Source organism: Miniopterus schreibersii, assembly GCF_964146895.1.
Source record: "Miniopterus schreibersii genome assembly, chromosome: X".
NCBI classification, from domain to species: Eukaryota; Metazoa; Chordata; class Mammalia; order Chiroptera; family Miniopteridae; genus Miniopterus; species Miniopterus schreibersii.
The window spans coordinates 87,971,714-87,995,422 of record NC_138104.1 but is presented as its reverse complement, the minus strand read 5'-3'; the positions used below and the strand labels follow the sequence as shown (position 1 = coordinate 87,995,422).

General features: G+C 38.0%; 1 protein-coding gene across 5 annotated transcripts in view; it reads right to left on the bottom strand.

Annotated features, from left to right (window-relative positions):
- Nucleotides 1–23,709, bottom strand: part of DMD (dystrophin) — a gene marked incomplete at its 3' end in the record, with an annotated part of 1,946,774 nt that overhangs the window by 562,968 nt on the left and 1,360,097 nt on the right. For all 5 annotated transcript variants that reach the window (XM_081125527.1, XM_081125528.1, XM_081125524.1 and 2 more), the window contains one exon: nucleotides 6,278–6,510. In XM_081125527.1, coding sequence (XP_080981653.1) covers nucleotides 6,278–6,510 — 233 coding nt within the window. The remainder of the gene's footprint in view (nucleotides 1–6,277; nucleotides 6,511–23,709) is intronic.

Below are 23,709 nucleotides of genomic sequence, written 5' to 3'. Positions count from 1 at the left end.
CGGTCAGGGCACAGGCCCGGGTTGCGGGCTCGATCCCCAGTCAGGGCCGTGCGGGAGGCAGCCGGTCAATGACTCTCTCATCACTGATGTTTCTCTCTCTCTCCCCCTCTTCCTCTCTCTGAAATCAATAAAGACATTTTTTTTTTTTTTTAAAAGAAAAACAATAAATCTCTTCACCCTAGAATGACTGTCATCCAACTTGTAAAATCTGCTGGGTACCCATGGAAATAAACTGTTGAGTTGGTTTTGTTATAATTTTGGTGGAGAAATGAGGAGATGTTTAAGAAGGGGGGGCGGTCATAGGGAACAAAAGGAGAAATTATCCCCACAAAGTCTGAATTTACGTTAGGACAATTACATTTACTAAGTGACATTAGACCGATTAACTACCTTGTGTGTAATTGTCTCATTTGCTGAGTGAGGGAAACTTATTAAAAATATTTTTTATTGAACTTATAGGAGGAAAGCTATTTGTAATACCCACTTTTCTGCTATGCTCTTGGTAATAAAGTAATACCTATAAACATTCTTCTTCATTTGTTTTTAGTTTCAACAATCAGTGCCACTTTTTGCACACATTGTTCCACCAGTTCTTCTAGGTTCATGTTAGACAAGTTCTTTTGTCATCAGCTTGTGGCTGAATTTATTCAGCAAAAGTTATAACCTGAACGATACTGGAGCCATTCAATTGTTCTTTGTGTAGATATAGCCAGAGTTTAAAAAATAATCATAGAATTTTTACTAAAGACTTTGACCTAACAATAAAAAATTTAAAGACATCCAAGTAATTATTTCCCGTTTAAACATACACTGTACCCACAACTGCTTATTCAATCTTTAGATAATGCAATCTCCCACGTTGCGGCATAATGTGTAGTTAAAAATGAATCTTGAACAATGCCATGATCATCTTGTCCAGACTGGCCAATTTGTCTGACGCCCAGCCTGGAAAGGCCTTATGAGAGGGTAAAGCTCCTTTGCCAGTTCAATTCTTTCTTCAACACAAGTGCGCCTGTGGTTCAGATTTAGTGGTGAATTACCCTGAACACCTGGCCAAAGTGACTTGAAAAAAGACTGTAATTTATTTAGCACAGGCAATCAGACACCAGTAGTGTAAAAAAATAACGATATCATAGGGCCACCGAAATCCTATTTGTTGATAACAACAGTTTCCACTGCCACAAACATCTCCCCAAATTTGCCAGCCACCTCTCTATCTCCTCAACCTCTTTCTCTCCCTCTCACCCCAGCCTTTCTTTCATTTCCCCTTCCCTCTCTCTGCTATTAATTCACAATTCTAGAAAATAAACTTGCAGCTTTTTGTATGTTTTATTTTTAAAGACTTAATTTGAATATTTTTCATCTCTATTCCTTTACAATATAATGATATATTTGTTTACTCTCTAAAATTAAGCACTCGAGTTGCTTAATTTTTTAAATGGCTATATTTTACAATCTTTAAAAAAAATTAAAGTTGCAGTTTAACTTCCTTTTCTTGCCTGATATAATTCCCTCAGTAAAAATTATTTTCATTTCAAAATGATAGCAGCCACCTATTTTCTAAAATAAGAATTTAATTAAACAATTTAGCTGAAGGAGAATGAAAGTTAGTATCAAATACAAGGTCAAGCTAACTATTCAAATGCCATGTTCTAATTCCCTTTCTGGGGAAAATATTTCAATCATTGCATGTCTCAGGTCTGGTCTGAATCTCATACATTCAATACTGAGTTCTACAGACATAAAATGTTTTGTTACATCATCCCACCTAACTTCTAATGTTTCACACCTATAATAATTTCCAAGCTCCAACCTCTGTTAAAAATGAGGCTTCCTGCCCTGGCTGGTGTGGCTCAGTTGGTTGGAGCACTGTCCCGTGCACTGGAAGGTCACGGCTTTGCTCCCGGGTCAGGGCACGTGCGAGGGGAGGCCAATCGATGTGTTTCATCTCTCTCTCTCTCTCTCTCTCTCTCTCTCAAAAAAACAATTAAAAAATTAAAGAAGCAGCTTCCTATCACATTTCATTCATATTATCCATCATGCAATCTACATTTATTAAGAACAGAGGATGTTTTCTGTTGTTTACATCCAGACAACCCTAACCAATATACAACTAAACTACGTTTGAGGATTTTCCCTTTGTTTAAAATCCTTTAAGGGTTGCCACTTATTAAGAATCTACATTTATTAAGAACCAATTACTGTATGTGCAAAGGTTAAACAAACTTATATTTAGAATACTGCAGCATAAATGGTCTTTATTTCAGGTCTCCATGAGGCAAAGTTGGAACAGATAAACATATTGCTTAGGTCATGATAATCACCTCCTGCAATTCTTGGTTTTATTCTGTCTTCCACCCTATTCTACATATCTTTGCTTGAGTTCAGTGGACATTTATTGCTTATTGGCTGTTCAGCATCCTTTCCCTCTTTTCAACAGACCCCAATTTCTTTGGGGTAATGACTTCTCCTTCATTGTGACGGGCTTTGGAAAGAGAGGGCTTTAAATCAAAGTTCTCTGCTCTCCTCTAGGTAAGAGATGGGTGTGTGACCCAAGCAAGGTCAACTGGACTCTTCCAGGACTTTAAATTTTGAATAGTTACACAGGATGAGGGGAGAGAGAGAGAGAGAGAGAATTCACAGTGACCCAAGTACTTCCTGCTACCTGGATGCCCAGGCATGCTCAGATCCCTTTTCTTTCTCTAAGCCTTTCCCATTGCCTTCATGCTAATACCAGTAAATTTAAGTTCTGCTTTATTTAATCAGAGTATGTTTTCTGTTGCTTACATCCAGACAACCCTAACCAATATACAACTAAACTACCTTTGAGGGTTTTCCCTCTTTGTTTAAAATCCTTTAAGGGCTGCCACTGCCTGCAGGCCTTAATCAAAACTCCTTAGTCTGGCAAGGAACTACTCCCATTTTTTAGCTCCACTTTTCTCTATTTAAACCTCATCAATTTCTTCCTCATCATATACCTTTACTTTCAGCCAATAAAATCACAATTTCTATAGTGCACTATGTTGTTTCCCATTTCGGTGCAAAGTACAGTTTGTTTCCTCTCATGTTATCTATCTGTTAATTACAATTTGTTCTCTAATTCTCGGCTTGAGCTTTATCTTTTTCCTGACATCTGTTCTCTCCCTGGCTTAGTTAGATGCCCTTTCCTTGAACTAAGTCCTTAGAGCATCACCCAAAGCATACCCAGGGAAGTAAAATCCATGGTGGTTAAGGGTTGGGACTCTGGAATTAGACTGCTTGGGTTCAAATCCCGTTGCTGTCTCTTTACTACTTGACCTTGGGCCGGTCATTTAATCTCACTGTGCTTTAGTATCAATCTCACAGTGTTCTTGTGAGCACTAAGTCATACATGTGACCTACTTAGCTCAGTGGCTGGCTTATCGTTAGTGCTAAATACCTGCTAGGTATTATCCTGAAATTTACTTCTATCATAGTGCTATTACTGCTTTTTTTCCTTCACTTTCTTTAATCTGTGCATTCCTCTCTTGCCTAACTCTCTATTTCCCAGGCACTTTCCAGTAGACAAATAAAAATTTGTTAAAAATATACAAATAAGTAGGCATTGAGAGTGTTTTACAGTTTATCCCTTTTGGAATATTATCTCATTTCTCACACCTCAAACATTATAGTTAGTATTGTCTCATTTAAAACTTTACATAGAGAAAATATTTCCTGATATTATAATAAATACTTCCTCAAACTTAACTTTCTTTCTTGTCTCCGTCCACACATACACATTTGTGTAATGTTTATTTAGGGTCATTTTACTGACCATTTAGTAACTGAAATTATAAAAGGAAAGCACTGACAATGTCTCCATAAATTATTATTTGCAATGTGAGGGAAACAAACAAACAAACAAAAAGCATCCCCATTATTTGGCAAGAGAAGGGAGAACAACATATATATGACATTATAAATCCTGGCTTTCTGTGACCGCAGACATGGAACTTGAACTTCTCCTCTAAATTAATTTCGGACCTCTATTTAATATCACTATAAAGAGGCATGAAATTAGCCATCCTTCCTGAAAAAGACAAAGTTGTTTGGGGAACTCTGAAGACTACCGAGGAGGTCAATACCTTCCTTAAAGGCCAGGCTCGCAAACCCTTCGCAAGGAAGTGTGGACTTTCTCTCCCATCCAATATCTAGCAGCTGTCACAGGAGGCCATAATGCCAATGGCAGCATGGGGCACAGATGTGCAAACACGCTCTTACTTACATCTAATATTATTATATGATATAGAATTTGCACAATTCAAGTGCCATGAGTAGGCAGATTTACAAAGAGTTTGTTGTAGAACCTAGTATTAATTCCTAGCGTTACTTGAATAACTTGAAGTGCGCAAGGCATGATGGGAAGGTTTTTCATGTACTACCTAATTTAATCCCCATGACAACCTATAAGGTAGATAGTATCATTATCCATATGGTATAGACAGAGAAACTCAGGTCCAGGGAGGGTGAATAACTTATCCAAGGTCACACAGCTGTAGGAGCAGAGCCAAGCTTTGAACTCGGACAATCTAACTCCAAAGCCCTTGCTTTAAACATTAGAACATGCTGCCTCCTCTGGTTAGTAATAGTCTGAGAAGTACTCATATAACTCAGCATGATATTGTGAAAGAATGTACGTTTTGTTTCTGTATGTACTAGCACGATGCAATTGTAAAATGCTTTGCGTGGTGCCTGGCATAGACCACATATACAATACACATATGTGTACGTGTTGTACATCCCCAAATGGTAGCCACATTTACAGGTAATACTGGTAGGCGGTACACAGAGTAAGAACACAGGCTTTGGACCTAAACAGACATGGATTTGAATCTGCTCTGCTACTTACTAGGGGGTGTGACTATGAGCCTCCATAGCTTTTTCTGAAAACTATGGTTACTAACACTTGTTATAAAGCAGTAATAAAACAAAGCATATATAATATTTAAATATCTTCATACACACATATCCATCCTATATGGTGAACGGGAATTCTGTGTGCCCTGTACCCAGAAGATCCAAACAATGAGTTGACCACAACCAGGTTGTTTGCAAATGATGAGGAAAGCCCACTAATTCCGTCCTCTGAGTGTAAGGTCAAGGTACTTTATATGCAGGCTGTTTACTAGCAAATCATTTTTATTCCTGCTGAATCACCATCATTTATTTTCAAAAGAAATTTGTGTGCCTTACTCCTTGTATTTCTTTTCAAAAAATTGTTCTGCCCTAGCTGGAGTGGCTCAGTGGTTGAGCACTGACCTGTAATCCAGATCACGGTTTGATTCCTGGTCAAGGCACAGGCCCGGGTTGCGGGCTCGATCCCCAGCAGGGGGTGTGCAGGAGGCAGCCGATCAATGACTCTCTCATCACTAATGTTGTTCTCTCTCTCCCTCTCCCTTCCTCTCTCTGAAATAAAAATATATATTTTTTAAAAAGTTGTTCTGTAACAACTAAATACTTTCAGTACAATTTATTTCATCTTTAGAAAAGACTTGAAAGTCATTACAAGTGATATATAACTATAGCATATAAACCTTTCAATACTACTTTTTTTTATTCATTCAGAAATATAAAAGATATACAGTATATTTGTTCTAGCTAGGCAAACCACATTTATATCAATGAATTCTTACATTTCCAGCTCATGTCATAATTTTGCACAATGAATTCCAATGAGGCTGAGAAGTGCACTCTTTGTACTAAAAACATGTTTGAGTACGGCATTGCATAAATACCAACATTCAGATTAAGGTATTTGAAAATACATGTTTTGTTACTTTTTGTGTTTATAGCTAACTTTCAATTATCCTTATCACTGGAGTAGGAAACTGGCATGGACAACTCAGAGGTGAACAGCCAATTCCCAGATTGTATCTGATTCTGCAGTATATTACGGCTGCGGGGTGCCAAAACAAGCAGTTTAAATGTAAACAGCTCAACTGAGCTACTTCTTTGATATTAAATAGATTTTTAAAACACCAGTTGTTCAGTGAATTTAATTAAGCCAGCTTTCCATGTAAGGCTTATGCTTTTTTCTCATGTATCATTCCTTTTCAATTTATGGCTGTTTTAGATAATTGCATTAATTTGTTTCCTTGCTCATACTTGGGCTGAACAGGGCAGAGAGAGTAGTGTGTTTACTGACAGGGAAAAGCTGCCGAAAAGCTGGTGGGAAATGGTCTAGGGGAGTAAACTGATTTGTGGAAAACCTTCACTTCAAAGAAAACCCGCTGCGAGCTTTTAACTGTTTTGCCCATACCTTCTGCTTCATGATCATCTCGTTGATGTCTTCGAGATCACCCACCATCACCCTCTGTGATTTGATAACACGATCAAGCAGAGACAGCCAGTCGGTGAGTTCTGTCCAGGCCCGGTTGAAATCTGCTAGAGCAGGTACCTCCAACAGCAAGGTAGACGGCATTTCTAGTTTGGAGATGGCAGTTTCCTTGGTAACCACAGGTTGTGTCACTAGACTAACAGTCTGAGTAGGAGCTATTTTTTTTTTTTTTCAAAAGGACAAAAAAAAAAAAAGAAAGAAAGAAAAATTAGAAACACAAGCTAAAAAGCCAATTCCAATAATAATGAAACCACCTTAATTAAACAGCAATAATCTGAACTAAAGTATTATTTATGACATTGTATGTTTTTTGCCGCCAAACAGGGTAGATACTTTATATATTACTACATGATAGAAAAACTCACAGATTCAAACTTTTCATTAATACACATTAATACATATTTCATTAACATGCAATCTTTCAAAATGATATTGCTTCTTCTCAAGGCTGGGCAGTTGAGTCTTTTCCCTGTGACTATTTTCTAACTACCAGGTTTTGCTTCTTACTCCATTTGGCTTTTTCAGCCAGCCCCCGAGCCCCCTTCCCCTCTAGCAACCATCAGTCTCTTCTTTGTATCTGAGTCTGTAAAAACTATGTATGGTGCCAGGCGGGTACTAGATTTATCGGGGTGATCACTTCCTAAGTTATATAAATGTCCAATCGCTGGGTTGTACACCTGAAACAATATAATATTGTGTGTCAATTCTAATTGAAAAATTAAAAAAAATATTTAAGAAATGGCTAGTCCTTTTCAGTAACAAATTACATAGATTATGGGGTTGGTAAAAACAAACAAAAAAACAGTATTCAGACCTTGCCAAGGGAATAACTTTTGCTTTATTATTTTCATTCAAGGAAGAAAAGCAAAAGGAAAGATTGGATAAGATCTTATTTCTGAGTTAATGATTTCCTTGAATAGGTCCAGTTTACCAACAATTTTTCCTTTTCATTTAGACTGGTAATAAAGTAGCTAGTTATTTTTGGGAAATCACAGCTAGTAAGATTTTTCTACTTAGATCTGAAATACTGTTTCAAGGTCGTAAAGAAATATGAAATTAATATTAACACTGTGGAACACCCTAGTGTAAGACAGCCCATGCTAATGGTTAAGATCGGAAGTTCCTGAGTGAAAACACCCGGGAGAGAACCCTTCCCTCTGCCTTAGGAACGCCGTGACCTTGGTTAAGTTACTTAACTTCTCAAGGTTTCATTTTTGTTCCCCTCCTCAGTAAAGGGGGAATGAAAATTGGGTAAGAGTCACAGGCCAGCTGTATAGATTCAATCACCAATACAAGAATTGTACCTAGAACAATGCCAGAAAAATAACAACAATATTAGCACAGCTGCTGACACTGGGAGGTAATGATGCTAGGTACTGCTATTTTTCTAAACACCTGAGAAGTGTGAAACACAGTGACAAACAAATATCGTGAGCAGCTAGAGATAAGAGCTAGAAATATGTGAACTATTTGGGGAAAACTCATAGGCCTGCACGTGGCCCTCTACTTACTGAAGGGGCTGGACTTGCTGGTGGGAACTGATACTAATACCAACTAACAACTGGGTTACCGAAGGGGAGTGACAAGGGGTAGGGGATACCTCATCCAGTTTAGAAGCAATGGGCTCTGGAACCTAATACATCCAGTTGACCAGTGCGAGAGAACAGTGGGTTATATCATTCAGAAGTTAGCTTTGCTGGAAAGCTCCAAAGCCAGCATCGCCTGGGAGACCTGAGAGCTGTGGGCAACAAGGGAACTGATCTAGGAACACGAGACAAATGTGCCATGTTGGCATTCCGCTCTGAGGCGGCCCTCAATTACTTTTCACGGTTGTCTTCCTTTCTGCACTTTTAAGGTTGTCTTTGTGTTTGAGAAGATGAAGAGGGGAATGAAGGAGTGCCTCCTGTGTCTCAAGTTTCTCAAGGACAAGCGGTCCCTAGAGCTGAGAGAACTATTCTTGAACAAGGCAGAATGAGAGAAAAAGTGAGGTGTCAGAATACAAAACCGATGCCAAGAAGTAATAACCGAGAGACAGAGAGATAAAGGAGATAGGAGAAATTGCTTCTTGTAGCAATCTCACTAGTCTGAGGCTCTTTCTAGAAAAAAATGGAACATGATCTGAAGCAAAAATAGCACCTTCTGATCCATCAGTGTACTAGGAAAGAGCATGGGCGCCAAGAAGATCTAGACATCTTAAAAGGGGTTCCAAGAGAGGAGCTGAACCCCTGGAGAGCATGCATGGGCGAGGAAGAAGAGGGAGCTAAATTAAAGTAGTGCTACAGGAGCTCACACTGGAATGCCTGGCTGACTAGAAAACATGGCCAAACTGTTTTTAAAACAGACACACAGTAGATATTGAGGCAACATGCAGTCATTTGGGAGGATTTCAAGGTTCTGGGAAGTGTCAGAGAATGCTCTTTTTTTGGTGTGTTTTTTTAACTCGACCTATTGAAAATTTGACCCTCCAAAGAGAGCAAGAAATTTTTTCTCCAAACTTCCTTCTGACCGAAAAAGAAGTGCTTAATGGAGTGGAAATGATGATGTCATCTCAAATTTCAATACAGGGAAGCATGAGAATGCAGAGAATTATCAGACTTCAGCTGCGTTCTGGAGAGCACATTAAAAAAAAGGAAGTCTATTGAAAAGCAAGGCTAGGGCCAGAGACTGAAAAATAGAGAATCAGTCATGGTGACCAAAGGTACAAACAAATGACCCTGGAATGATAATATCACAAAATTCTCGAGTGGGGAAAAAGAAAGAAGTGCCACCAAGTACAAAGTCAGCTGAAAGAGATTCAGAAGAGGGTTGAGAGGTGGAGCAATGCAGCTCTCAACGCATCAGCTGTGGCAGATGGTCCCGTTTATGGACTGGCCGGGCCATTCATTGCTGGTCTCTCCTGCAGCACTCAACATCTGAGAACACCTCTGTACTGGTGGGAAAGGGAACACTATTAAATTATTTCATTTTTCCTAAAAAGACTTGCCTCTAGATGCATGCATGTATATATTTTTTATTTGATGAAACAAGATGTTTCAAAGAAATTTTGAGGTCCTGAGAACATTTATCTTATTTTATTCCATAAATCACATTGATTCATACTGTATTTTCAGATGTCTTTATTAAAAAATTAAAAAATGGAGTTCTTTCTTTTCCACTATGTCATGTTACTAGAAACATAAGCAATTCACCTCACTAGGTAAAGTGTGGGCTTGTCAGACCTGAAGGGGGCAATGAAGAGTGGTTTTGCCTCTTTAACCACCATGGAGATCAAAGTTATTTGACTCAAGTCTGCGGAAGGAAGTGTCTCTTTCTACATGGGGTCATCATGGAAAATGGTCCTTACGCTCTCACATTATTAACTGTCTCTTCAGCAATGGATGCTGCTGTCTTTCCTGCTTAATTAGTTCATGTCAGAACCACATGTATTAAAACACACACAATTAAGTGAAATAGATAAATACACACATCATATATATGTGTTTATAGGTATGTGTATATATATATATATATGTGTGTGTGTATACCCACCCACCTACCCACACACATGCAGTTTGACAACTGATGTTTCTCATGCATTCATTAGAAAATTAAAATAACTCTGCTAAAAACTGTATTTTTCCTTCAATAGCTACGCAGACAGAAAATCAAGCTCAAAATAGCTGAAATGAATTGAGTTTGGCACACCTGAATAGTAGCATGAATAACAGTAGGTGTAATATACTATTGCAAACCACATCTTTGCTCTGAGTATTTTGTTAATTAAAAGGTGTTGGCTTTAGGAGGGAACTCTCATTTTTTCAGAAGTGTTTGAAGAACATTTCTCTAGTCTAAAAATTTAATTGGTTTCAGGGGTACATGATTAGTCAGACTAACAGCTTCACTTAGAGCTTTAAAGGAGCTACTAAATCTTTTAAAAACATACACAATGTGTTTGGCATACTTCCTCTGAAGTATTCACACGTGGTTTTAATGTAATTCACAGGTCTCCTTTGGTTGATAAGAAAGCCAGAAGCACGTATTCTATTTCTAGCTTTGTTGTATGAATGTGGGTAACTTATTTTCTTTACTTTTGTACTTGAAAAATCAGTGAACTGGCTACATGATAAATTATTGGATTCACACTAACAAAAATATCTAAAAGTACCATTTTGTATATGTAGTCAAATTGCATTTTGGTTTAACACTATGAGTTATAGGAAATATTGTTTAGCTCCTTCCATATTACCAATAGATAAAATAATTAAGCAACATTGGGGAATCATTTGTGAATATTTGATAGAATGGCATGTAGCCTAATGAAATATGTAAGAATTAGACGGTACCTGTTAATAAATTTAGAAATCATATATGGACTCAGAAAGAAGTCTATTGTGTCAGCAAGGAAGAGCCTCCCTTCCTCCCTCTAATTATTTGTAGTATGTAGGTACAGGTGGAAAATTAGAAAAAAATGTTATGAACACACAAACATTTATTTTTGTCTATATTCTTTCTCATAATTCTAAAGACAAATGAAATACGTGACACAAATATCATCAATCATTCACATTTTAGCACAATAAGAGCTTGCGCTACACATAAGCAAGGCCTAGAGAACTGGAACTCAAGGATTCAAGACCACCAACCACAAACACTACCATTACCAACATCGTTTACTCAGGGTTTTCTATGTGCTAGGAGAGAATTCATAAGCCCTGTTTAATTTTCACCAAATAATTTTCAGGGTAGGTATTGTTCCCATTTTACCAGATGGTAAAGTAACTTGCTCAGGACCTCAGATTCACAAGTGACAATGCCAAGAGGGTGTGCTTAACCACTACACATCTTTTTAAGAATCATCTGATCATCAGATAATTTTCCGACATGCTCTACTCAATATGCAAGAATTGTTCATCATGTAAATGCTTCTGACTCCAAAAGCTATAGTTTACAACATATGGGGCCCACAAAATGCATCTAATATCTATTCTAAATGGGCAGAGAAGGTCACCTTGAACTAGCCATTAAAAGATGGACTATAATAATCAAGTGTGTCCAGCTTCCTCCCCCAAGTTAGATATTAATTCTTCAGGAGCATCTCCAACTTGACTTCACCCAAACATACATCCTTCCTACACCAACTTAAAGACAGAAATCACCCTTCCCTTTTCCATTTTCTAAGTGCCCTTCTGTAACTCACATTATATGATTCATCCTACGTATACTCAATAGCAAAACAGGGTTTCTCAGGCTCAGCACCACTGCCATTTTGGCGTGGATAATTCTTTGGTGGGGATGGCTGGCCTGTGCATTGTAGAATGTTTATCAGTATCCTTGGCAACAGCACCTTCCCAGTTGTGACAACCAAAGAGGCTTCCAGGTATTATTAAACGCTCTTTAAGGGGGGGGAAATTGCCCCTGGTTGAGAACCAGTCCTTTCTCTGTCTCTCTTCCCGTGTGTATGTGTGTGTGTGGTTTATATACTTGCTTAGCATTTGTGCTGGACATCTTTTATGTCTATTCAAACTTGTGTTCTCTTGTACCTCAGAAGCATAGGTTAAGTGAAAGTGTTAAGTGCTTCTCTTATCCATATGATATGTACAGTAAACACTGGAAGCCATAGCTGCCAGGGAATGCTGAAAAATATTACCCAGGAAATGTCTTGGTGATAAAAATGAAAACGTCTCTGGGTAGAGAGTAAATGTCTACAAATCCCCGCCCTTTCTACAGCTACACCCTTGTAATGAGATATTCTAGATCCCTCATCAAGAGCTACGGTATATTTCTCCACTCCTTGAGTATCGATTGGCCAAATGACTTGTTTTGGCCAATGGATTAATAAACATGACATAAGCAAAGGCCTGAGAAATGCTTGGGCACTGGGCTATGCTTGGAACCCTTCTGCCACTATGTGACCTATACTAGCCTGTGGAATAATGATAGGCAAGAGGCCCTGTCACACCCACTGTCTTATCCAGTAACCAGTAAATGCCAGACACATACGTGAGGCTATCAACTACCGGCTGACCATGAATACATGAATGAACCCAGCTGAGACCAAAAGAATCACCTAGATAAGCCCATAATTTTGGTCTATATACATAATTATTTGTTTCTAATATATGAGGTAACATGATGCTTCCAGCCATTCCATTCTGGAATAGTATTATTTAAAATTAATTATTTAGCCCAGCTGGCATGGATCAGCGGTTGAGCATCGACCTAGGATCCAGGAGATCGCGGTTTGATTCCCTGTCAGGGCACAGGCCCGGTTTGCGGGCTCGATTCCCAGCAGGGGGCGCGCAGGAGGCAGCCGGTCAATGACTCTCATCATTGATGTTTCTCTCTCTCTTTTTCCCTCTCCCTTCCTCTCTCTGAAATCAATAAAGACATAAAAAAATTAATTAAAATTATTTATTTGTATCACATATCATATAATTCAACATTCAATTGAATGCTCTGGAAAATGAAAAACAAAAAGCATGCAGAAGATTGGTGGCCTATTTAGTGCTTAAGGGCTTATAAAAATTTTATACTCTTTGGTTATACTTGAGTTTCAATTTATCATCTGAGTTGCTGTCTCTTAGAGTGAATTCTGAACACATCCTGTAACTAAAACACCAACGAGCTTGACAAATCCAACTACTGCAGTTTTGAACTCTGTCTTCGTAATGACATTGGAAATATAACCAACTGTCTTATGTTGGTTTGAAGTGATTGTTCTGGGCTAAACTTAGCTTTTCACGTTCTGGGTCAGTAAACATGTGATGAACTGCTGGGATGGCAAACGCTAACAGAAGTAGTGAAAGTAGCTCCATCAAAATCATTTCATGTTTTCATCTAACTTGTAGAAAAGCACATCAGGCCCGTAAATCAATAACTACCATCTATGCAATAGGAACCCAAAATCAAAGGTAGAAAACAGCATAAAAATAAGATTATGATGTTTGTTTCTTTAAATCATGTCCACCAAACCATCCCAAATTCCTTTTGGAAGTAAGGGAGATAATCTTAAATAAAAACATATTGTTCAATGGTTATATATCATGCTATTGAAATGGCAACACTCCCAGGAACATTAGCATGACCGTTTTCATGCACGTACTTGCTATTGCCTCTGACCTGAATTGCATTGTCATAATTGTTTTGATGAATGGGTCTCAAATTAAGAGTGAAAAAGAGAGCTTGGGTCTACAGTTTGTAGTTTTGAAATAGGAACAGGGCTTACTCTGCTCATTTAAAAAGACCTATGAAGCTGTCCTGTTGTAGAGTTGGGTCATTTTGAACCTCTTATTTTTGCTGCTTAAGAAATTTCTGGGATGTAAAGTAGAGCATATGGAATATAGTCAATAATATTGTAATAACTAAATATGGTGCCGGGTGGGTACTAGAAATACTGGCGGTGGTGGGGGGGGGGGGACACTTTGCAAAGTATATGATTGTCTAACCACTATGCTGTACACCTGAAACTAATACAAAATAATATTGAATATAAACTGTAACTGCAAAAAAAAGAACAGGAAATTTCATCAGATCAGAGCTAATGTAAATTCCCCTTTTTAAAAAAACTCAGTAAATCATATTTAAACCCTAGTAATACTGCTACTTTTTCCATGATGGCAGTATTTTACATAAAAGATATGGAATTATGCCAAATTTTGCATCTTAAAACATTACTTGGAAATAAACTTTTTTTTTAATCCTCGCCTGGGGATATTTTTTCCATTGCTTTTCAGTGGGAGTGGAAGGGAGACAGAAAGAGAGAAACATCGATGTGAGAGAGACACATCGATTGGTTGCCTCCCGCATAAGCCCCGGCTGGGGCCGGGGATTGAGCCTGCAACTGAGGTGCGTGCCCTTGGCCGAAATTGAACCCGGGGCCCTTCAGTCCGCTGGCTGATGCTCTAACCACTGAGCGAACTGGCCAGGGCGGAAATAAACTTTTGAATAAAGTGAAGTTATATTTAAGATTCAAATATTCTAAGGTAAGGTTAATTACACAGTCTACAATAGAAAATGACACTTTTTTTAATTAGGAGAAAGATAATAATCCTTAAAATTAATGTTACTTTTATCCCAAGATATTTTGGTAAAAAATAGAAGTAAAATGCATTTCTTTTACTGTTAAAATTACAATGTGCATGAAACCGTTATTTTAAGACAAAAAGACATGAAGGGGGAAATTTTTAACTAAGTTATATGTTACTTAATTAAAAAGCTTGTTACATGAAAGTAATCATATCAAAGAAAGAAAATAAACCTAAGTGAAACAACATTAACTAGAGAAACATTATCCAACTAGAGAAAACAGAAAGGAAACCAATTATGCATTTTTGAGGAAATAAAGTTTTAAATTCATAAAACTCTTCATTTTTGCCCCATCATAAGGTGAAAAGAATGAAAAAAAAAGTCACCGAAGTCGCTTGGCCAACTTTTGCCCTACCTCAAAGGCATGACTATGTTTGTCATATTTCAATTGCTATTCTTATTATCAAATTGTTAGTTAACTTCTATGAATTCAATGCACAAAGAATACTTTTTGTGGTACATAAGAACCTGAACAGAACCTGGCTAGGCAGAAAGGCCAATTCCCAAAGGAAAAGTAGGGCCAACTGCCTCTTTGAAGCCTGATGTTCCCACTCGATTTGATAGAAAAACGGAATGGAAGGACATACGGACCAACGCACTCAGAGGCAGGATGGCTGAAACGGTAACCCTCGTAATTAGCAACGCAGGCCTGAGGTCACCACAACTGGGTGACTTTAATAGCAAAACAGCAGTGAGGGCTCTTCTATCCATCTACTTCAGGAATGATCTCTTGGGGCTTATTGAATTAGATTTTATTATCACCTAATCATACAAATGAGTAAGCAAATTATTCTATGAAAAATAAGTTATCAGTAACTTAATTTTAAGTGTCATATAAACATATGTTAGAGAAGCTTAAAAAGATGTTCAGAAAAGATTACTTATTTTAAACACCTAAAACCATAGGTGCTGTATCTGATAGCATTCTCAAAACCTGTCTCATTGACCTGGCCGGTTGTCTCTGTGGTTAGAACATCGACCCGCGGACTGAAGGGTCCCCGGGTTTGATTCCGGCCAAGGGCAGGGACCTCCGTTGCGGTCCCCAGCCCCAGTCGGGGTGCGTGAGGCAACCAATCAATGTGTCTCACATCGATGTGTCTCTCCCTCTCTCTCTCTCTCTCTCTCTCTCTTCCACTCTCTCTGAAAAGCAGTGGAAAAAATATTCTTGGGTGGGAATTAAGAAAGAAAAAAAAAAGTTGTCTCATTTAGGAGAGCACCGTCATTTAACAATTAAGAAAACCAAGGCCCAAAGTGTTGAATGGTTTGTCCATGACTCGCAGACCCCAGCTAGCAAGGGGCTAAATGAGAACCAGACACCAGGACTCTGAATTCCCAATTCAGTCATCTTTTACTTTGCCAGCAGTTTACAATACTATGGGTACGCCTTTGAAATCTCAAAAATGCCTCTGCATAATAATCTTATATCTGGTATACATAGATTGAGAAAAATATTGACATAAATTAACTTATTCTGAATTCAGAAATATTGTACTATAATCTTGCGTCAATTGCAGGAGTATTCAGAGCGCTCTGCAAATACTGTATCTATTACATATAGGTGGGAGACATCACTTATTTGATCTAAAGACAACACCTGGTGTGTTCAGAGATTTGAGAACTCCTTTCAACAATCCTGGGAAATCTCAGTTATCTTCAGCCCCTGCTTCGAGAACCTCTATATCGCTGGTCACTGCCTCACAACATTATTCTGATCAAATATCTTCAAAACTCCCATTTCTTCCCCTTACAGTTAATTTCAACTTTCATCGTTTCTAAACAATGGTATTATAATCATTTGAAGATGCACTGTGGCACAGACCGGAAAAAAACCTGAATTTTTGAAATGGTTGATTAGTTTTTATAAATTAGTGCAGATTCAAGATTGTCGATATAACAGTACTCTCAGTTACTTACATTCTGATATGCTCTCCATTCCCTTTTCTAAACTATTTTTTACAATTTATTTTCCTGTTGAGAGTGTTCCAGGTGCCCCCCATTTTCTCAAACCCTTTACCCTCCTGCACCCAGCTCCTGCATGCCACAGCCCCTCAGGTGGGCACCCCCGTGCAGACACGTGAATGTCACCACCATGTGCAATGAGACTGGTGGGGTAGAGATGAGGGGAAGGCAAAGGCTGAGAAACACCACAGGCCTGTCTAAATACCTGAATTTGCCTCCACTCTACTTAGAGAAAGTTATTTAGTACTCACCCCAAATGCACGTCTCAGACTAGCCAGTCTCTTCACACAATACTCAATGTGCCTGCATTCTTTGCAAAATAAATTTGTCCAAGCTGTTCCTCAGACTTAAGTACTCTCCCCGTTCTAATCCTCCCCATTCTTTCTGACCAGAATCTTACATCTGTGAAGTCTTTGTTGACAACACCCGTAAACCCTCACGTGCCCCTTTCTCTGAACTCTTAGTGGACTGCAGTCTTGTGTAAAATGTGTCTCTGTGTTTGGTTACGTATTTCCTCATACCATCCTTTACTGATCCAATTATAAAATTCTAGAATTGGAAAGGATTTGTGGAAATTCCAATGTTGAACTTTAAAATCTGTCACCTCTGAGCCCTGCAAATCTTAATCTGAATTGCTTTTCATACAGTTCAGTAGATCATTAATATTCTGAAGAGGTGTGTCCAAGGGTCCTTGCAAATCAAAAAGCAGATGTGTGTGATCGCTAGGCTTCCTTAGGAGTGAGGGGTTTCCCTCTGCCCACTAGTTTTTCAGAACGTGGGATTAGTGCTAGAAGCTTCACACTTCTGAACCACTCAACCATTCAATGGAATAGATGTTATCAAGCCCATTGGAAATCACTACATATTATGGACCTTCAGACGGCGATTTTCTGTCGCTTGGAATGAATTATTTAGCATAGGACAATATTTTAAGATTTCCTACTTAGATTATGAAAAAAATTGCATCTATTTCTAAGATTATTTCTTAGTTTATTAAATCATCCTGATAATCTGCACTAATGCAGAATTTTCCAAATATAGAAAGTTTTCAAGTTGTTTCCTGTCATTGGCAATAAACATGGAGATTTCATTTAATATATTTTCCAAAAAGAAATAATGGCTCATAAATGATAAAGCTTTTCTAATGTGACTTTGAGAGTCTGAATTTAGTCTAAAAGAATGGCTTTCATTAAAATATTATTGAAAAATTATTAACTTGAGAAAAGGTCTCTGCCTACTTAGTAAGAGAGACCTGTAGATGGATACATCAATATATTTATTTCCAAGGCCTTTGTAAGGAGGAGATAATCAAGTTATTCTCGTTTTCATGAAACTGTGAATATATTTTATAACAAGGAAAAATTATATTCTAGATAAATACAGCACTTGCCTTTGTATTACACAGGAAGCACTAAAAGGTTTACTCTTTAGGGTTAAATGCTAAGGAAATTATTACATACAAGTTTCCCTGACAACTCTATTTGAAAGAAAACAATTCTAACATTATATTACCTGAGACTATAACACAGTTGGACTGGTTTCGAGCAAAACTAGGGTATGAAAAGTGGTATTAAAATTGATTGAAGGTTATTGTATATGTCTAAAATCCTGGGCATCATTAATAAAACTCACTCTACTTGGTCTCACTGCTCTATTCATATCCTCTCTGGAAGATAAACTGCCTCCAAATTCAAGACCTAATAGTAATATACTGTTATTGCGGAGTTGCCGTGAAACCTTCCTGGGGCTGTGATAGGAATGATTGAGAGGACCACTAAATGCTGGAAAGTGGATGTGACCTGGGAATAGCTTGGCTGTTTGCCAGTGTGAGAAATAACTTGATATTGACATTAAAAAGCAGCTGAAGAATCTTTTAATAGTTTAGACACTTTTTCTAAGTCCTCTAGTTATGCTTCACTGATTAAATTATTAAGAACCTCTGATTTAGCTGTTTCATATTTTAGATGTGAGTGAAGATGTTTTGAAGTGATTTCTATTATTCATGGTTTCTTGTTTTTCAAAATTAAACTTATAGGATGCTGAGATAATCCCTTTCTATTAGGTCTGCAGAAACTGAGAAAACACTAACAGCAGAACTGCTGCATTAAAGTATCATTTTCCTTTATAATAATGCGTTATGATGGGTTAAGTTTTTTTTCTGAGCTATATATATTCCAATTAATGTTGTTAAACCAACTGTTAAAACTATAAACAGCTCCTAACTTCCAGATTTAGGCCAAGATAAAATTTAGGCAAAGTTGGAGGAAAGGACAAGACACTATATATTCTATCTTTAAGAAGAGCCTCCCAATGTAAATGATTAACTTGTACATGATTAACCCTTCTAAAAATATTTCTCAGTGTCACCTATTTTATTATTATTATTTTTAAAAAAATTAGTCTTTATGATTTCAGAGAGAGGAAAGGAGAGGGAGAGAGACAGAGAAACATCAATGATGAATCATTGATCGGCTGCCTCCTGTGCGCCCCCTGCTGGGGATGGAGCCCGCAACCCGGGCCTGTGCCCTGACCGGGAATCGAACCCCAATCTCCTGGATCCTAGGCCGATGCTCAACTGCTGAGCCACGCCGGCCACGCAAGTAAGGCCTACTTTCAAGTAACTGAACTACTTTGCTATTCACATTGCTCATTTGACTAAATTCCCTTCCCTCTTTTGTTGTAAACATCCCAACTTGGGAGAAATGAAGAGGCAGTCTAGAAAGTGAAGAGGGATGGAGGAGATTATTAATTTGAATAGTGACCCTAGAAGAGAAAGGGTATATAAACCTGCCTTATTTACTATGATAGTGTAATGGGCACGCGAAAAAGCTCATTTTCAATAAACTTCCAGCATGCAAGATGGGTTGGAAGAGACGCGGAGACCAACGATGAGGTTTTTTGTAGACGACACGTGCATGAATGACAAAAACAAAAAGGATAGGGCTGAATTGGAAATGTCGGGATTGGTTGGCGTACAGGATCGACAGGATTGGTGATTGACTGAGGATTGGTACGGAGTAAAGAAAGAGCCAAAACAACTCCTTGATTTCCAACTTGGTGGGCAGCAGTGCCATCCACAAAAATAGGAAATATAGTGAGAGGGGTAGATTGTCAGAAGATAATGATAATATCCAATTTGGGTGTGCTGGGTTTGAATGTGGGGAACATCTAGGTGGTAGCTGGTCAGCAGGTGAAAATGTGAGTCTAGAGTGTAGGAGAGAAGGCTGAGCTAGAAATAACCGTGGGCATAATTTGGGTAGTCTTTATCTTAGATTCTCTAATACACCGAACTAGTATTAAAATTATCCGAGTTAAGACGGTAAATTTTCTGTTATGTATTTTTATCCACAATTTTAAAAATATGAAAGAAATCTGCCAATAAGTACAGCATGGGCTATGGCCAACTGTAAACGGATAAAGGCTGGGTGCGGGTCAAGTCCTGGGTGGTACCACCTTTTAAGAGGCTGACAGAGGAAAAATGTCGACTAAATGGGGATGTCAGTCAGTGACCAGAGAGGTCACCAAAAACAAAACTAAACTAAACAAGGGAACATACAACCTCAAAAACTGAGACGACAGAGAATTTAAATTGAAGGGGCATGGGTGACGCTTGGTTGACTATCAATGCATTGAGAAGGTTACAGAACCATAGCAGAGGGCCTAATAATTAATCAATAAAATATTGCTTAGTGGATTAATAAAAAATTATGTCTTAATATTGGAGGTATAATACAATTTCAAAAAAATTATATTGTACAAAGAACGTTAGGTAAAAAGTGCACAGAAAATGGAATGAACTCAACTGATATAGTCATAAGCTAATCTCAAGAAGCAATTATACCACAAAGTAAGGAAAATAGTATAGAAACTTAGAAAATCAACAGATCTGTAAGGATTACATGTGACAGGGAAATAAACAGTGGTAGCACAAATATATTAAAGGATTTGGAGTTGCAGATCTTTTATGTCATACAGTGTGACAAAGGAAGTAAAAAATGAAGGACTGAGAACAAAAATGAAAGGAGACTAGCAACATGTTTAAAGGAAATATAAAGAACCAAAAAGATTTATAGATGAGAAGACATGGAAGTGACCAATTTGGTTCAAGGAAACAACCCTTGAGCAAGCAAAGCTGGAGACAGGGGTTGTGTGACAACTTGCAAAGAAACATTCTAAATTGAATTTTTCTACCACTACAATTTTTTTTTTTGAAACAATATCTTTGTTATTCTCTTACAGGTAGAAATGCTGAGGAGGATAATACTCTGGAAAAGCATTTCATGATTCATGCATTTAAACTACAAAACAAATTGGTTAAAAATTGGGTTGAATGATAACTTCAAAACCTCCCATCCTTCTCTTTTAATACTGGCTATGATATTTTTGAGTCTAGAAATAGAAGCCAGACCAATACTTCTAATACTCACACAGTTTTTGTTCTACAGGTTTTGTCTATTTTGTGAACATAAATTGACCCAGATGATTCAGGAAGAAGATGAGTTGTAGGGTTTTTTTAAGCAAACACTGAGTCAGCAAGAGGTTCACAGTTCTCCACATGGAGTTGTCACTCAAAGCACAGACATCAAAATAAAAAAAAAGTGGCTCAGGTCTTACTCTGAGTATAATTTGTAGCAGAGAGGAAGCTAGGCGAAAAGTGAGAGAAGGCAGCTGAGAAAAATAGGTAGATAGATATGTAGCAAAGACGGGGGCAAAACAGGTTATAAAACCTACAGTTGGCAAAATGATCCCAATTCCATATGGGATGAACACAAACATCAATGGACTGGGAATCGTTTGATAGCACATGTTGAGTGAGCCCACTTGGACACGAGCAACATTCTGGACACTGACGACGCAGTGGCGAACGTGACACAGCTAGTGGCCTCATGGAGTTTACATTTGCTAGACAAAAGAGATAGGAAATTTAAAAATAAATTTAAAATTATTTTAGGGAATGGTAAAGGGGGAAAAAAAAGATAGAGCCAGGTAAAGAGTTATGAGAGAGGAGTGAAAGTTAGGCCAGGGCCTATTAAAAAGTAACCATTAGCTCACTCTGAAGGCTTGGGCAAGACCTTGAGCCCCTCTAAGTTTTCTTAGCTCCTCTAGCTAGCTCTGTGTCTGGTACAAGAAAGCGGTCATTACATCTTTATTCCTACCTCTTCACATACCTCTACAATTCATTTCCCATTTCTCTTTTCCACTCTCCTTTGACACTCACTCCCATTTCCAGAAGACTCTGGCCCCTGGCTCAAGCGCTCCCTCTCTGTCCCTAGCCCTGCTTGCAATTATCCTGTGTAACCTCAGAATCTACATGGGGAAAAGAAACTTGGAATCTATTTGTGACTTCCCCATTCATTCTCAGGTAACGTGGAGTCTGTCTTCAAGAGGCTCACAGTCCAATTGTCTCAGAATTAAACAGAAGATTTGATATGTGTTTGGAAAAGCAGTATCAATGATGATATTTACACGAACAACGGAGACTCGAACCTAGTCTGGGAGGTTAGAGGAGTCTTCCCTGAGTACAACATTTGAACTGAGACCTGAAAAGCAAGCAGGCGTCAGGTGGGAAAAGAAAGGGAGGGTGTCCTAAGCAGAGAGGCCAGTACGTGCAATGGCTTGTAGTAGGAAAAAGCAGACCCTTAAGCAAAACAACAGAAAGGAGTGAGACTGCTGGATCGTGCAAGTAAGAGTATGTTTAGTTTTGTAAAGAACTGCCAAACTGTCTTCTAAAACAGCTGTACCGTTTTGCATCACACCAGCGATGAATGAGAGTTCCTGTTGCTCCACTTCCTCACCAACATTTGCTGTTGACAGTGTTCTGAATTTTGGCCATTCCAACAAGTCATTAGTGGTATCTCATTGTTGTTTTAATTTGCATTTTCCTGATGATATATGATGTGGCATATCTTTTCATGTGCTGATTTGCCATCTGTGTAGTTTCTGTGGTGAGGTGTCTATTAAGGTCTTTGCCCCACTTTTAACATGGTTGTGTGTTTTTTTTTCTTACTGGTTAGCTTTATGTTTGTTGTATATTTTGTGTAGCAGTCCCTTTATCAGAAGAGTCTTTTGTAAATAGTTTCTCTCAGCTTGTGACTTGTCTTCTAATTCCTTTGAAAAAAATGTTCCTTTTTAGTCCATAAAATTAGAACCCACAGTTGGAGAAGGAACATCACCAATAACTAAGCGTATTGGGAAATGATATCTCATCTCCCTGAAAGTGACACCTTCTGCTGCTTCTCATTACACACTTCATCTCTCTCAAACTAGTTCATTATTGAAGTGTTAGTCTTTGAAGTGCATTATCATAACCATTTGCTGCTGATCTATGCTTCTTTGGGAGACCATTCCACCCTGTACAAGTGCGCTAATGGTTTTAATGACCAAAGCAAGCTCAGGTATGGTGTATAGCACTGTCATCCCTAGAACTGCGAGCGGTAGATTCCAGATGATAACAGAAATGATAACTTCTACTTGGATACACCTAAGGGTGCCTCAACAATCCAATATATGGGACTAGAGTTTACAAGAACAAAAAACATCTAAAATCTTTTTTGTATTTTTGCTGTTGACATAGGAAAATGTTCTCTAAAGTGAGGACAAAATGTTTTAGGCTTGATTTCTTTATGTAAGTACTACTAAATGTTTTCCAAATGACAGTGGGACACTCTTAATAGTTGTACCAAGCATTTCACACCGTATCTTCATTTTTACTATGAGGGCTTTACAAATTTTCATTTTATGCCAGGTAAATGGTATTATTTTTGAGTAAGCCTTAAAAACATTGCTGATAAGAAATAATCTCTTCTTGGAGGAAGCCTTAAAAAGATTAGAAAAATACATTCAAAAATCTATATTCCATGTATTAGCTATTATGAATCTATCAGCAATTCATCTATCTATAAGAGGGGTCAGTAAGCCAAATTTGTCCCACCACCCATTTTTGTAAATCAAGTTTTGCTGGCATACAATCACACTTATTCCTTTATGGAACCTCTATAAATACTTTTGCACTTCAGTAGCAGAGTTGATGATCTGACCCGCAAAGTCAAAAATATTTACTATTTGGCTCTTTACAGAAAAAAAAAAAAATTGCCAACCCCTGATCTAAAAACCTTCTTGAATTAATTTAAATCATTAATCTATATAATTCTTACCGAAATTGTGTACTCTATAAATAACTTACTTTGAAAAATAAGCATTTTTTATTTGCCCCAAATTACATCTCCCAAGCTTCAAAAGGCAACCCCTAATTGCAGCATGCTATGGTTTGGTGAATGAATTCCTATTCTAATTAGTGTAGTTAGAAGAACAATGGAAGATAAAAGGTTCTG